This window comes from Podarcis raffonei, chromosome 7 (assembly GCF_027172205.1).
Source record: "Podarcis raffonei isolate rPodRaf1 chromosome 7, rPodRaf1.pri, whole genome shotgun sequence".
Lineage (NCBI taxonomy): Eukaryota > Metazoa > Chordata > Lepidosauria > Squamata > Lacertidae > Podarcis > Podarcis raffonei.
In genome coordinates this window covers 15,938,727-15,954,846 of record NC_070608.1, presented here as the reverse complement: position 1 = coordinate 15,954,846, position 16,120 = coordinate 15,938,727, and the positions used below count along the sequence as shown (strand labels likewise).

The window sequence follows — 16,120 nt, the reverse complement described above, 5'->3', positions numbered from 1 at the left end:
AATAAATTGCCCTTTGTCTAAACATCTCACAAACAGTGTTGATGCAGATTGCTTGCCACTTCTGCGTATTCATCTGCTGATTTTTTTCTTTATTGCGAAAAACAAAACATAACAAAAGCAAATACAGTGGTACCTCGGGTTAAGTACTTAATTCATTCCAGAGGTCCATACTTAACCTGAAACTGTTCTTAACCTGAAGCACCACTTTAGCTAATGGGGCCTCCTGCTGCTACCGCGCCGCCGGAGCACGATTTCTGTTCTCATCCTGAAGCAAAGTTCTTAACCTGAAGCACTATTTCTGGGTTAGCGGAGTCTGTAACCTCAAGCGTATGTAACCTGAAGCGTATGTAACCCGAGGTACCACTGTACCTTAAACAAAGATTAATCACACTGCAACTGTGACAACCTAAAATTTCTTTCAATTCTTCACATAGTCCTTGTTCTTAAAAGATCTAATGTAAAAGAAATACATACAATCTTGACTCCCCTCCACCTATGCGTGACTTCAATCTTTTGTTTTTATCTTGGTTGTTGTGTTCTCAGCCTTAATTTTCCTTTATGTCTCTTGCATCCATTTCTTCCTTCTCTTAACCCTACAAGCACCACCCATTGCGTACCGATATGTTTACCCCAGAACAATGTTTTTTCATATACTCTTTTACACAATCCCATTCTTTTATTAATTTTTGATCTAATTGTCCTCTTAGCGCAGCCGTTAATCTTGCCAAATCTATATATTCACAAAGTTTAATTTGCCATTCTCTTATTGATGGTTTAGTTGGTCTATTAAAACATGTCTCTTTGTAAGGAATGGCCCTGGAACCTTCCTTAGCACAGACTAGGGTTTCCTAAACTTGGGTCTCCAGCTGTTTTTGGACTACAGTTCCCATCATCCCTGACCACTGGTCCTGCTAGCTAGGGATGATGGGAGTTGTAGTCCAAAAACAGCTGGAAACCCTGACATAGGCCTTGGTTGGAAAACCTGCAGCCCTCCAAGGTGCTGATGAACTCCAGCTTCCATCAACCCCAGCCCCACCCACCATGGCCAGTGATAGAGGATGATGGGAGTTGTCATTGAGGCATCTGAAGGGCTTCACATTCCCTAGGCATGCCACTGACACAGCAATACCCTATCCAAAGCTTCCTTTCTTTCTGGGACACGCAGACTCTCTGGAAGAACCTGAATGACTCTCGGAGGCTTGTCTACAAGTGTGCATTGGTTTTGTACTATGGCATGATCTGAAGGCTTGTGAGGCTACCATGTTGCTGAAGCTAAACACATCTGGACTTGTTCAGTGCTTGGATGTGGAAGATCAACTGAGGTTCCAGGTATACAAAATCAGGTTCCATGGTGGGATATAAATAAACACCTGTTATGTTCACCCCTCACCTGTATCTAAGAATCCTACAATTTCTAACTTGGTAAAGGTGCTTAGAGTTCTATTAAGAAATCCCTAACCTCTCCTCCATATCCAAAATTTAGTTACCATTAAAGAGGGGCCGACTATTAAACAAAATTTCAAAGGATGGCTCTGTGTCAGTTCAGATGTAATTTCAGAAACTAAGAATTGGATAGGTTCACCTTCACGGCACAAACTGAACTGAATTCCCCTGGCCTGTCCCCATAGTTGTCAAGTGTCCCTTATCCCAGTGCCATGTCCCGCTGCTGTCCCTTATTGATGAGGCTTCATTTGGCTGCTGGCTGGGCTTTCTGCCTTTGGCTCAGAGGGGCTCAGAAGTCGAACATACCTGTGCCCGGAAAATCCCTTATTTTGGTTGCTGATCCCTTAGTTTCGAGGCTGCTGGTCCCTTATTTTCAAATCTGTAAGTTGACAGCTATGCCCATCCCTAAAGCAGAAGGATCGCTCTTTACAAACATCACAGTCACCATGACTCAGATTATCTTTGTGTTATATATGTGGGGTTTTGTTTTTTCCCCAATTACTGCAAAGCTTAGAAGAGGGAGATGTATGCATGCCTCTTGCTGGTTAGAACAATACTTTTTGTTTTCCCCAAGAAAGAAAAATAACTGAAACATTGTTGGCAAAAACAATAGATAATGTTTCCTTATTTGGTTTTTAAAATAATTTGTAACAGAGAATCTACTCAATTGTATTTCATATCCCGAAGAAGAGATGGTGCACACATGGAAGTAACTAAGAGACAAGCTGTGTGGTTTTTATTGTATCCCAGCAAGTCCCCAGAATTTACATCCAAGGACACCAGAGCTTCTTATAACTGCATACTGCCAAGATGAAGAATGGCAGGGTGCCTGCAGATGTTATTCTATTAAATAAAAAGAAACAAAAGTGACACCTTTTCGGTCCTCATTTAAGAGCTGAGCCATTTGGTCACTGAAACAATTGATTTTAATGTTGTGTACCAACCATACATTTAAAGAACATTGTCACCTCCAAATAATCATGGGAACTGCAGTTTACTAACCACAGAGCTACAATTCTCAATAAACTACAGTTCCCAGTATTCTTCTGGGGGGGGGGTTGGGGAGGTGCTGTAAATGTCCACAGCCCAAGATTTGCTGCCCACTTAAGCAAACATATATATGGAACTGTTTCTTTACATAAATGTAACTGTTTCTTTACATAATTGACCTGGGATTCTACCATTGGCTGGTTTTGGGAACCAAATGTGTTTGTTTTTAAAGACACACAATAGAGCAGTTGCACCATATCTCCTATTGTCATAGGAGAAACTGAGAAATTGAAAGAGAAATCTAGAACAGTATGTCAATAGGGTGCAAGAATAATTAAAGAGACTGTACTGTTTTATAGAATCACAGAATTGTAGAGTTGGAAGGGACCCCAACAGTAATTATTATTATTATTATTATTATTATTATTATTATTATTATTATTACTATTATTATTATTATTATTATTATTATTTATACCCCGCCCATCTGGCTGGGTTTCTCCAGCCACTCTGGGTGGTTTCCAACAGAATATTAAACCACAATAACCCATTAAACATTAAAAGCTTCCCTAAACAGGGCTGCCTTCTTCTAAAAATCTAGTCTAGTCCTGCCCCCTGCAATGCCGGAATCTCAGCTAAAGCATCCATGACAGATGGCCATCCAACCTCTGCTTAAAAACCTCCAAGGAAGGAGAATCCACAACCTTCAAAAAGAGACCATTCCACTGTTGAGCAGCTCTTGCTGTCATAAAGTTCTTCCTGATGTTGGGTAAGAACCTCCTTTCTTCTAACTTGAAGCCATTGCCATGACTCCTACCCTCCAGAGCAGGAGAAAACAAGCATGCTCCATCGTCCATGTGACAGCCCTTAAGATATTTGAAGATGGCTCTCCTATCTCCGCTCAGTTCCCTCTTTTCCAAGCTAAACATATGCAGCTCCTTCAACCTTTTTTTATTTCACAAATTAAAAAAAGCAAAGCGTTTTAAAAACTTCAGTTTTCCTGGGGAAAATCCCGAAATCTCTCACCCGATTCTGCCCCCACACAGATGGCTGTTTCTTGGCACAACTGAGCCTTCCCCATGCTGGTGTCCTCCAGATGTTTTAGACTACAACTTCCATCAGCCCCAGCCAGCAGAGTTATGGAACGGGTCGGGGAACGCTGGAGTAAACAAACACGTGTCGCTTTCCTCCACATCAGCAGATAGCGTTCCAAGCCCATCTGCACCAGACATTTAAAGCACCACTTTAACAGTGATGACTTTCCCCAACGGACCTTGCAAACTGTGGTTTGCGAAGAGTGCTTAGAGTTCTTAAAGGTAAAGGGACCCCTGACCGTTAGATCCAGTCATGGATGACTCTGGTGTTGCAGCACTCATCTCGCTTTATTGGCCAAGGGAGCCGGTGTACAGCTTCCGGGTCATGTGGCCAGCATGACTAAGCCACTTCTGGCAAACCAGAGCAGCACACGGAAACACCATTTACCTTCCCGCCAGAGCAGTACCTATTTATCTACTTGCACTTTGACGTGTTTTCAAACTGCTAGGTGGGCAGGAGCTGGGACAGAGCAACGGGAGCTCACCCCGTCGCGGGGATTTGAACTGCCGACCTTCTGATCGGCAAGCCCTAGGCTCTGTGGTTTAGACCACAGCGCCACCCGCATCCCGTTTCTTAGAGTTCTTAGGAGACCCCTATTCTCTTCCTTGGGGAGCTCTAGGAACAGTGGTTTCTGTAAGGGAAATATACAGATACCACACAACACTTAGGGTCCAAAAATGGTTTTTTATTAGGAGTTTTTACTTAAGCCTTTTTGCAGCATGGGGGTGATTCTAGAGAGGGGAGGTGATAGCACCTAGAGATGCTTGCTGGCTGGATGGGGAGGCAGGATGGGCTGCATACAACCTGTGGGCTACTGGTTCCCTGCCCCCCCCCCCCCGGCTCTAAACGGTGCCCCCGCTAACCACAACCCCCTAACAGAGGCCAGCTCCCACCAGGCATGCAATGGAGAGCACAGACACCTTTGTTGGTAAGTTCTGAACACTCCTATTGGCACCAAACTCTCACGGCTCACTCTTCCTTCCAGGATCAAAGCCAGTGGACAAAGCAGAAAGAAAGAGAAACCATCTGGCGGCAACAGCTCGAATATTACTGCTTCTCTTGGATAAACAAGCATTATCTTCATGATGTCATTACTTCCACCAGCGTAGACATCAGAGGAGGTTGGGCTGGGGCACGCAGGATGGCAAAAGAACCTGGGTGATGTCATCCCCTCTCAATTCCTCATTCAGCTGGTTCGCAATCACATGCACTTGCAGCTGTTAGCCATTGTGCTTCACACAATCCTCATGTTTCTCCTGCCCTGCTCCAGCAACTAGGCAGACATCCAATGCTAACAGGCCAAAAGATGCCCCACAAACACAGCATCATGCAACCCACAAGCAAGGCCTATGGCAGAACCAGTTCCGGCACAGGGCTGCCACTATTTCCTCCTGTGCCTTTCAAAAAGGTGCAGGTCAGATGAGGACGTTAGTGGAAACAGGGAGACGTAGCATGAAAGTTCAGTAGTGATGAAGTAGGCTTGCCATACGCCCGGAATTTCCCCAGTTCAAATGGCAAAATTAGTGCAAGAACAGAAGAGAATGGGGAGGAAGCTGGCGACCCAATTCCTGCGTGATGCTGTCAGAACCCATTCTACGCTTCACTTCCTCTTCAATAAAAGCCACCTCCCTTCTTCCACCGGTTAGCACAGCCTTCCCAAATCACGACACCCTCTAGATCAGCCTTTCTCAGCCTGTGGGTCCCCAGATGTTGTTGAACTACAACTCCCATCACCCCTAGCTAGCAAGGCCAGAGCTCAGGGCTGATGGGAGTTGTAGTCCAACAACATCTGGGGACCCACAGGTTGAGAACCGCTGCTCTAGATGTTGCAAATTACAATCCCCATCATCCCTAAGCATTGGCCATGCTGGCTGAGGCTGACGGGAGTTGCAGTTCAACAACATCTAGAAGGCAACAAGCTGGAGAGGCTGGTATAACAGATATCTTCATGATGCTGCAGGAGGAGGAGGAGAAGTGGGTTCACTACACAACCTAACACCAGCGCAGAACATCTGCATCTTGCCCATAAGAGAGATTGGGAGATTCCTCCTGTTCTATTCCTTTATTGCTCAGATGTTCACATAAATAGAAAGGGGGAGGCAGGTGAAGAACACCTCTGAGCCTACTCCAGACGTCCATTTACACCAGGGGGAGGCAAACTAAGGCCCGTGGGCCACAAGCAGCCCATGGGGGCCGTTTAACCGCACCACGAGCCGCCCTCAAACCAAGCTGCCCACTCAGCAAGTACCCGTGCACTGTGCTAAATTGGTGCAGCGTGGCACTGGGACTCGCTTCCACGGTGCCGGAAATCGCGTCTGCGCATGCTCAGACGGCAAAAATCATGTCTGCGCAGACACAGACGCCAGAAATTGCAGCCGTGCATGTTCACATGCACTCACGATCCAGCTCACGAAGGGATCTCCTCTGGAGTGCACCAGCCCAGGAGAGGTAAACCTTGCCAACCCCTGATTTACACCCATCCCCCAGCTGCCCTGTGGGAAATATCCCAGTACTGAAAACATCAAGAGAGACCTGCTGGGGCAAGCCAGAGACCCAACTAGTCCAGCTTCCTGTTCTCACAGTCAGATGCCCCTGGGCAGAAGCATATCTAGGCTCCCTTGAACCCAAAGCCAGGAGGGACCATGAACCAGTCTGCTTCTTGATGCCTTTCCTGCTCTGCCATTGCTGCCATCGGGGTCAGATCTGCTCTGCTCCACCTTCCTTTCTTCCTCCACCTCCTTTGGCCCATCTGTCCAAGTGCACAGGCGGATGGGCTCCTAACCCACTCCTAGCTACACCCTGCTTTTGGGAAGTCTGCAAGCAGGACCTGAGTGCAACAGCACTCTCCTTTCTTGTGACTTCCAGCAACTGGTATTCAGAGGCAAGAGGGCAGAGATGCCAAGCCCAGCTGGACTGGCCCCTGGCACACATGGGGTCACCAACTGTTCCGTGGGGAGGATACAAAACCCCTTTTTATATATGTGGAAACTATTTTTTTCGTGGTTTTAAAGAATGCATTTTGAAGTTACTCAGCCTGCCTTAAAAGGATTGGTATCCTGAAAGGAGAGCTATAAATAACTCAGATTAATTCCTCCTTAGTGATGTATGGAAGTGAGAGCTGGACCATAAAGAAGGCTGATCGCCGAAGAATTGATGCTTTTGAATTATGGTGCTGGAGGAGACTCTTGAGTGTCCCATGGATTGCAAGAAGATCAAACCTCTCCATTCTTAAGGAAATCAGCCCTGAGTGCTCACTGGAAGGACCGACCCTGAAGCTGAGGCTCCAATACTTTGGCCACCTCATGAGAAGAGAAGACTCCCTGGAAAAGACCCTGATGTTGGGAAAGATGGAGGGCACAAGGAGAAGGAGACGACAGAGGACAAGATGGTTGGATAGTGTCTTCGAAGTTTGCATGAGTTTGACCAAACTGCGGGAGGCAGTGGAAGACAGGAGTGCCTGGCGTGCTCTGGTCCATGGGGTCACAAAGAGTCGGATACGACTAAACAACAACAACAATTCCTCCTCTTTGAACTCTCCTGCACACCATTCCTCAGGAACACCAGTTTGGGAATTTCAAAACCAGGTCCAAAATTGGGGCATGGACAGCTTTCAGCTCCTTTGCATCTTTTACAACCCCCTCTACTTTTCCTTAAAGAAAACCATTCCAATTGGCTACAGCACTGTACTGTCTCGACTGTGTGCAGCTTTCACAGGCACCTTCTCCTTGGAAACCAACCCTGGAAGTTGAGCCTGGAGCCACCCATACCTACGCCATCTTGGATGCTGTCCTAATGAACCACAGTGCCGCCTAGGGCTACTTCACTACTGGGCTTTATGGCTGAGAACCACAAAGTCAGCCCATCAGTCTAGCTCAGGATCAAAGAATCCCAGGAGCTGCCAAGAGCGCATGTGCAGCAGCACAACCAGATGCCTTCATTTGCCCCAGCTGCAACAAAACATCTCTCTCCTGTCTCGGTATCAACAGCCACAGCAGGCGCCGTAACCTTCCAACAGTTTGACTTCACTCCTCCTTCAAGGATCCTGAGATTACATTAAGGGTAGCCAAATTCTGTGCGATTTCCGTAAAATTTAGGGAAGAAGCTGTGCTATTGTAATGATTAAGGCCTTAAATGATAATTTTAGGTTATATGTTAGTGACTAAGTTTTAATTTATATATATATTTAACTGTTGCTATATCTGTATTGTCCATGTTATACCTAATTGCAAATTCAAATCTATCCCTATTGTGTTTTATGACGTCCTTGATATTGTATGTGGGCTGGAACTGGTCTGTGACCGAAATAATAAAATTCATTCCTTCACTCCTCCTTTGTCTACTGAAACAGGATAGCTCAGCTGGTTGGAGCCAAGGTTGCAGGTCTGATCTTCGTATGGAACGCCAGCATATTCCTGCAATGCTGGGGGTTCGACTAGATGATCGCCAGGGTACCTTCCAACTCTAGAATTCGATGGTTCTAGGAAAAAGACGAATGCCAACTGCTTCTCTTTGGCCTACTGTTACTGGATGGTTACAGCATTGCTCTCTCTAGCATGGGAGGCTTTTGGTTCCTTTCAGTCTAGAACACCAAGGCCCCATCTGCCCCAATCTGCCACATCATCCCCCTTTAAGCAGTCATGGCTTCCCTAAAGATTCCTGGGATCTGTAGTTTGTCAAGAGTAAAGGCAAAGGTAAAAGGACCCCTGACCATTAGGTCCAGTCATGGCAGACTCTGGGGTTGCGGCGCTCATCTCGCTTTATTGGCCGAGGGAACCGGCGTACAGCTTCCAGGTCATGTGGCCAGCATGACTAAGCTGCTTCTGGAGAACCAGAGCAGTGCATGGAAACACTGTTTACCTTCCTGCCTGAGTGGTACCTATTTATCTGCTTGCACTTTGACGTGCTTTCGAACTGCTAGGTTGGCAGGAGAGTTTGTCAAGAGTGCTGAGATTTATTAGGCAATCCAGATTCCCCTCCCAGAGCTACAATTCCCAGAGTTCTCTGGGAAGAGAATAGTGGTCTCCTAACAACTCACCTTAACAATGAATCTGAAGATTAACTGGGGGGGGGGAGACAACTGTTTAAAGTGGCATGGTACTGTTTTAAATGTATAGTGCGGATGGTCCTTAGTTACAGGATTCTCTGAAGCTTGCCTTTACATCGAGGAAGCTACCTCAAGGCTACCCAGCTGTGTGACCACTGGTGTTGTGGTCAGCTTTGAAGTACAGTATAGGCAATTTTTTGTGACAGCCCCCATAGCTACAACCCTCCACAGAGAGTCCAAGAAATGCAGCTGTGTTGATCCATTGCATAGCCACTCACATCAAAGAACAGCAACACATAGCATAGTACCCAATTTATTAGGATAAGCTGACAGTCCTGGAATAGTATAAAATTTGTTGCGCTGTACAACAGCACAGGATTGTTGGCCAGGTTGTGAGAAGAGAGGGACTTTTTTCCACTTATGGTGGGAATGTCCCCTGGTTTCATCATTTTGGTCTGATTTCTATCAGGAAATATAATCAAATCAAGTCTCTCCTTTGCTGAACATGTGGGATGATCAAATGCAAGTTTCTCCTTCTAAAGAACTTCTGGCAGGGTGCTGGCTGCAGCCAGAGTTTCCATAGCTCAACAATGGAAAGCACTACAAATTGTACACCTTTCTTTATGGTTCAAAAACTTGTGGGGTTTGGCTAATGCAGAAAAAAGGCCCCCAAACCATAAGCTGCAGGTCTGAAGAGGGATGGAAATCCCAGAATGTTTATATGACTTTATTTCCTGTTTTGCATTCAGATGCACAACACTCACTATCTGTACCATTTTAGGAAATATGGCTTTCTTGAGTTATTCTTGTGTGTACCTATGGTACTAGATGTCCTGCGCTTCTAATGTAATTTAATTTTCCAGTAATTTAATTTTCCAGTATGGTTTATTTGTATTTGTTGCTATATGTCAATAAATAAACATGGTTGCACTATGTCGACAGATTTTTAATGGCGCAAACCCAAATTTCCTCTATGCACTCCTGCAAAATAGTGACAGTCTGGAGGCAGAATTGTTGTGCTATTTAAGGATGCTTGTAAGTCCCCCTAGTGTTAAAACAACACCTGTGCACTTCACCTGTGCATTCCCCTCCAAGCTCACCTACCTACAGATGACTTAATAGGCAGGTAGGTTAAGAAACCTCTCCCCTGCTCTCCAAGATACACATTGGTGGAACCAGTCATATGCTCAAGTGCCGTGAAGTCACCCAGTTAATATCACCACCTTTTCACTTTTCGGGGATAAGTTAACCGATGATCTTGTGCATAGCTGTGAGGTGGCTCAAGCCTTGCCATTTGGGTGGTTTGACCTTTAAAATTCAAAAAGAAAATGTGTGGGTTTTGCTTATAAAACAAGTATGGTCAAAGGACGAAGTAATTTGCTCACCTGGTGAGGGACTCCCTGGGTAAATGAGCGCAGCTATCCATTTGCAATGAGTAAACTGTGTTATATTCCACTTGGCCAAGCCGAGAAAAGAATATATCTTCTTTTGAAGTAAATAGTTGCTTCTTCTTTTTTGCATTTTCACTTTATAACAATTGTCAGGTTTGGGTTGTTCCTATGGCCTTGTCACCTCCCAGTTTACCCCTTTTTTGGGATTATCGCTCATTGCTTTTATTAAAGTTTTCTGCACGTTCCAGTGTTTTGTATTGTAAAGAACTATCCTACCTGTCGTTTTACTTGGTTGCATGGTGCTGAAACAGAACTAACCTTTGTTTGAAGTCTACATTGTTATGTTGTTCTGACATTTTTAGGGGTGTGCTGGGAGGCTCGGCTAATTATGCGTTAGAAGCACACTTGAACTGGAGAAACCACTTGACCCCCCCCCCCTTTTTCTTCATACACTGCTACTTCCCCCTGAGTTACTAAGCTGGGTCCATATTTTCTCCTATGCCCATGTGCTTGTAATGCGCTTTCCTCCTTGCCCATATGGCTCCCATCCCTCTCTCTCTTCCATGCGAGTGGATGTATTTGAACCACAGTGGGGCTTGCACTGCTGTCAGAGATGACTGTAGTTGTTCGACTTTGTGTGCACTGTACCTTTAGAACACATTCAAATCAGATTCTGTTCCTCAAAGAACTCTGGCTACTGTAGTTTACCTGTTGCACAGCTACAGTACCCAGCAACCCTTAAACTACAGTGCCCAGAGTTCTTTGAAGGAAATAAAAAAGGTACTGTAAAGGGACCCCTGACCATTAGGTCCAGTCATGACCGACTCTGGGGTTGTGGTGCTCATCTCGCTTTATTGGCCGAGGGAGCCGGCGTACAGCTTCCAGGCCATGTGGCCAGCGCACCAGAGCAGCGCACGGAAACACCGTTTACCTTCCCGCCAGAGCAGTACCTATTTATCTACTTGTACTTTGACGTGCTTTCAAACTGCTAGGTTGGCAGGAGCTGGGACTGAGCAATGGGAGCTCACCCTGTTGCGGGGATTCGAACCGCCGACCTTCTGATCGGCAGGTCCTAGGCTCCGTGGTTTAACCCACAGCGCCACCCATGTCCCTTGAAGGAAATAAGGTGATTCAAATGCTTTGAAGTTAAAATATGTATAGAGCCCATGCTGGGGTATGTCAGTGGGTGCAACATAGGCTCTTAGCTCAGTGGTAAAGCACCTGCTTTGCATGCAGAAGGTCCCAGGCTCAATCCCCAGTCATCTTCAGGTACGGGAGATCCTGAAGCAAAGTTCTTAACCTGAAGCACTATTTCTGGGTTAGCGGCGTCTGTAACCTGAAGCGTATGTAACCTGAAGCGTATGTAACCCGAGGTACCACTGTATTGACTAGTGATTCCTAGGCACCCTCAGCAAGTGCCATTGTGATCGGTGGATGGAAACACACAGTTGCCCTTTTCAGCCTACACTGGAAACTGTGGCTATTGCGCTTTCACATAGCTGCTAGAGCAGCACAGGAAGCAGCAATTCTTGCTAGCCCAAGCTCTGGTATAACAGCAGTCTTCCGAGCTGAAAGACTGCATGCCGTTTTGGGAACAAGTCCCACTGAATTCCTAAAAAAATAAACATGCGAAGAATCACTCATACTGTACAATTCCTTTACGAGAGTAATAAATATTTTAAAGACCCAGTTCCACTAAGAACTAAGTTAGACTTGCTGAGACTAATCTACCTAATGTAGAGGTGCCTGTTAATTTTAACGGGTCTACTCTGAGTATAATTGCTGTTTTGTGCTCAGGATTTCCTTCTCTCCCATGCCATGTGGTTATATCTGGTAGCAAAAAGTCATGACAAATTAGGTCACTTATTATTTAGCTGCTGCGGAAAGAAATAATCAGGTAAAGTCCTCACACCCACACCACACCCCCAAAAATCCATCCAGTAAAAAACATACAGCACCCCTAGAGTTGGGAGTTTTAAAAAAATTACTCATTGCGGATCAAATTCATGTTTATTGTGAAACACAATCTACTTCTGAGGGTAACTAGGAGTTTCCTGGATATGATTCATAGCTTTTAACCAAAGTGCTGCATTGCATCTTTCGGGACAAGGGACAAGAGAACAACGGAAAAGGCATTATTTAAGAACTGGTCCCTTAGCAAGAAGCAATTTGGAGTTCCCCTTCGTAAGGAATTTTCCTATGATGGAAAATAACAAGGGAGTAGTAGACACTATGTCAGCACAGCTTACCAGTGAGGTACCCACCCAGACAGGGGCAGCTCCTGGAAGTTGTGCTGCTGGAGGCAAAATGCCTTGCTGCTGCCTCCTGCCCCCTTCTCCATCGCCACAAGCTTGCCCTGCCAAAGCCATGCCACCGCTCCCACCGCCCACAGCAAAGGAGGCGGCGGCGGCAGTGAGCAGCGTGCTCCTCAGGCCCAGATCTGCCCCCTGAAGCAACTGCCTCAACTCGCCTCATGGGTGGGCCGGCGCTACACCCAGTGATGGGCCATGAAAATGGGTGGTTAAGAACTCTGCAGTGACTTCACTGAGATGGAAAAATCGACATGTTTAAATCAGAGAAAAGTCACAGTTAACATTTGTTAAAGATTGGGAACCTCTCATAGACTTTTTGAGTGAATTTTTTTTGGAAATAATGATATCTGGATTTGAGGAGTAGAGATCATGTTTGTTTATAGGAAGCGCCTTTGTTGGGTGTTGCAATGGATTGGATGAAGTGATTTATTTATTCTTAATAGTGGACAGATGAAAAATCAGAAGTTCTTTGTTTTTTGAATCTTATTTTTCTATCTTGATCTTTTAACCTCTTTTCTACACTTTTTTAAAAATTTCTTTCTTTTTCTATTTCCCACCACTGGCTTTATCAGCTTCTCAGGTTTTGCTGATAAATAGCTTTTGAAGCTATCCTTGGCCTTCTCTTGTAAAGAAAGGAGGGAACACACATCACCACTGCTAATTACTTAAGCAGTGTGTTGGCGAGAAACCGCAATTTAAGGACAGAAGCAAATGTTGACAGATTCTCCCTACATGGGTACCTATGTGAAAAAAACTTTAGAATAAGGATTCCTGTGCTTCCTAGCAATCAGAGGAGCACAATAATAGGGTAGTTTTGGGTATCGTATTTTACAAAGCTATCCAGCCCAAGATATCATCTCCATAAAACATCTCATTAGGAAATACATGTAAGGTGTTTTTTATCATCATGGTGCTCTAAACAGCAGTTCCTATTTTGTAAGTAGCTGGAAAGAGGCTTAACTGCTGTTTGAAGGCATTATCGCTTTGGGAAGGAAGTCCGCACACATTTCTCTGATAAAATAAGCTTAACTACAAGGGATCACAGACCCAGCACTTGCACAAATTAAACCCTCCAACATCAGACATAGCAGATATAGGCTGACCACCTTTAAAGCAATTTTATTCCAGAACTACCCACACTGGAAGAATGGCAGACGAAGGTGATTGACTACATGGGATTGGCTGAGATGACTGGCAGAATCCGAGACCAAGGGAAAGAGACGGTGGAAGAAGACTGGAAGAAATTTAAAGTTTACCTTAAGAACTGTTGTAAAATTAATGAGTGCTAAAATGTTTTGAGTAATGTAAAATAGAATTGCAGCGATAAACAATTGGACATGGGAAAAAGGATTTAAAGGAAGTGCCATAAGTAAATAAAATTAGAGGTTGCTGGAAAAATTTAAAACAAGGATGCAGAAAAAGGAGGTATGGGGAAGTCGCTGAAAGAAGGTTTAAGGAAAAGAAGGTTAAGAAACTATACATGTTTATATGTGTGTTTGTTTTTGTATTGTTTTGTATTGTTATTTAATATGTGTTGGAAAATCAATAAAAATTTATTTAAAAAAAAATAAAGCAATTTTACTCCAGAACAATGCCAACAAATTCTTTGTGCTCTGCAAGAAAGTTGTTTCGAAGCCAGTGACATTAATCTAAAACTCACAATCAACTCGGAAAAGATTAATTTCGCTCCAATAGTTTGGACTCCGTCCCTAATAAGCCTACTTAGGCTTGCGACATTCACTGTATCCAACGTGGAATGCTTTTCTGACTACTGTTCTTAATACTACGCTACAATTAGATGTGGCTTGCCTTAAATTCTCCACATATTCGTGATGCAATAAGCAATCCCCACAATTGTAAATGCTTCCTGCCTTGCCTCTTAGCCTAAAGCCATTTCTGCCTATGCAGAGGTCTGCTTGCAAGCACCTAACATTTCCTCAAAAGTAAATCCCAAAGTAGGGGTGTAATAAGAGAGCAGCTTCAAAGCAGTAAAATAGGCAAGATCCCATTTCCCCCCAACATCGCATATTCATGGTGTAGCAATTAAACGAAAAACAGAACAGTGGATGGGAAAGGCAAAAGACGTATGTGTGTCTTACCAGTTTGCTTTTCTTATCCATTGGTTGAACAAAAGGCTGATCAGCCCTATTTTCCCTTTCTGGTGGTCTCCGAAAGCTTTCCCTCTCCTGGTGTGAGACGCGGCCACCCTGAGTCTGGCTTGTGTTGTTTTGTCCAGTGTATCGTTTGCGTTTGAGACTGGTCCGGTGCAGATGAACTCAGGGTGCCAGCTGTCCCCGAAGGACAATGGTTCAATGGGAAGATGTCTTTCAAACAAAGGAGCTGCTTCCAGGATTGATTCACTCTCTCTCCCCAGACCCACACCACACACAACCTTTCCCTGAAATGACTCCGTGGAAAAAAGTGTCATCGCTTCCCACCCCCCACAGAGGCCGGCTTTTGAAAGCATAAGCTGGCTAGGCAAGTTTAATGAGTTTGACCACCACCAGCAACAGCAGCAGCAAATTCAAGGGAGGGTCTCTTATCCAGAGGTAACAATGCATAGCTAGCCGGATTCCACTGGAATAGTTTCATGGGATGACCTTTGGTAGAATTGCTCAAAGCCCTTTTTTTGTGGTAAAATGTCCTCAACTTATCAACAGCCCAGACTGAAAAATGCAAAGACTGCTTTATAGCAGACCCTCCCTGTAGAGGGAACCAAAAGTACTTGAACAGCACGATCCTATGCGTGTTTACTCAGGCCACGCACACACCATACATTTAGAGCATCCCCTCCCTGCAAAAAAAAAAAAAAAAAAAAAAACCCAAACACACTGGGGAACTGTAGCACAGTGAGGGGTAAACTGCAGTTCCCGCATTTTCGCAGCAGGCGACCTGGTTTAAACGTAGGGTGTGCTCTCTTTAAGTTGCACTCTGTTCAGTGGTATTTACTGCCAGGTAAGGCTTAAGGCTACAACCCTATGCACACAGAAATGTGATGAGGCAGATCTGATAATGCCCCTAGGATTGCAAGCGTTTTATAACAGCCACCTGTCCCTGGGTCTTAGTAGCAGTCGGACCAGCACCTGCAGAAAATAAGCAGGTGATGCTTTTTGCTGGTGCAGAGACAGATTTTTCCCTACCCCCTTACCACCTGGCTTTCTGCCTGCCAAGCTGTTCTTAAAAGCACAGGAGCTGGACCTGTATAGAAAAGGGGGGAGGATGAGAGGAGATGCTCCATGCATTCGCTTCTTGATGCGTTAGCAAGTACCAGACAGAAACTAAAAGTGTGGGTGAGGTTAACTTTAGGGGCAGACTAGGCTCAGTAAATGTTTTGTTGTGCTTTTGTGATGCTTCAGTGGCACCGTTTTCTTCTAGCTGCATAACCGATAGATTTTGTTGTTGCTGTTTAGTCGTTTAGTCGTGTCCGACTCTTTGTGACCCCATGGACCAGAGCACGCCAGGCACTCCTGTCTCCACTGCCTCCCGCAGTTTGGTCAAACTCATGCTGGTAGCTTTGAGAACACTGTCCAACCATCTCGGCCTCTGTCGTCTCCTTCTCCTTGTGCCCTCAATCTTTCCCAACATCAGGGTCTTTTCCAGGGAGTCTTCTCTTCTCATGAGGTGGCCGAAGTATTGGAGCCTCAGCTTCAGGATCTGTCCTTCCAGTGAGCACTCAGGGCTGATTTTCTTCAGAATGGATAGGTTTGATCTTCTTGCAGTCCATGGGACTCTCAAGAGTCTCCTAGATAGATGATAGATAGATGATAGATAGATAGATAGATAGATGATAGATAGATGATAGATAGATAGATAGATGATAGATAGATAGATTAAATTTATATCCC

At 45.0% G+C, this 16,120-nt stretch overlaps 1 protein-coding gene across 1 annotated transcript in view; it reads right to left on the bottom strand.

Annotated features, from left to right (window-relative positions):
• The window catches only part of ENPP2 (ectonucleotide pyrophosphatase/phosphodiesterase 2), a 91,823-nt gene extending 77,139 nt beyond the window's left edge, over window positions 1–14,684 (bottom strand). The window contains exon 1 of the mRNA XM_053395383.1: window positions 14,375–14,684. Within this exon, the coding sequence (XP_053251358.1) occupies window positions 14,375–14,395 (21 nt within the window). The 5' untranslated portion in view covers window positions 14,396–14,684. The remainder of the gene's footprint in view (window positions 1–14,374) is intronic.
• Window positions 14,685–16,120: the final 1,436 nt, after the last annotated feature.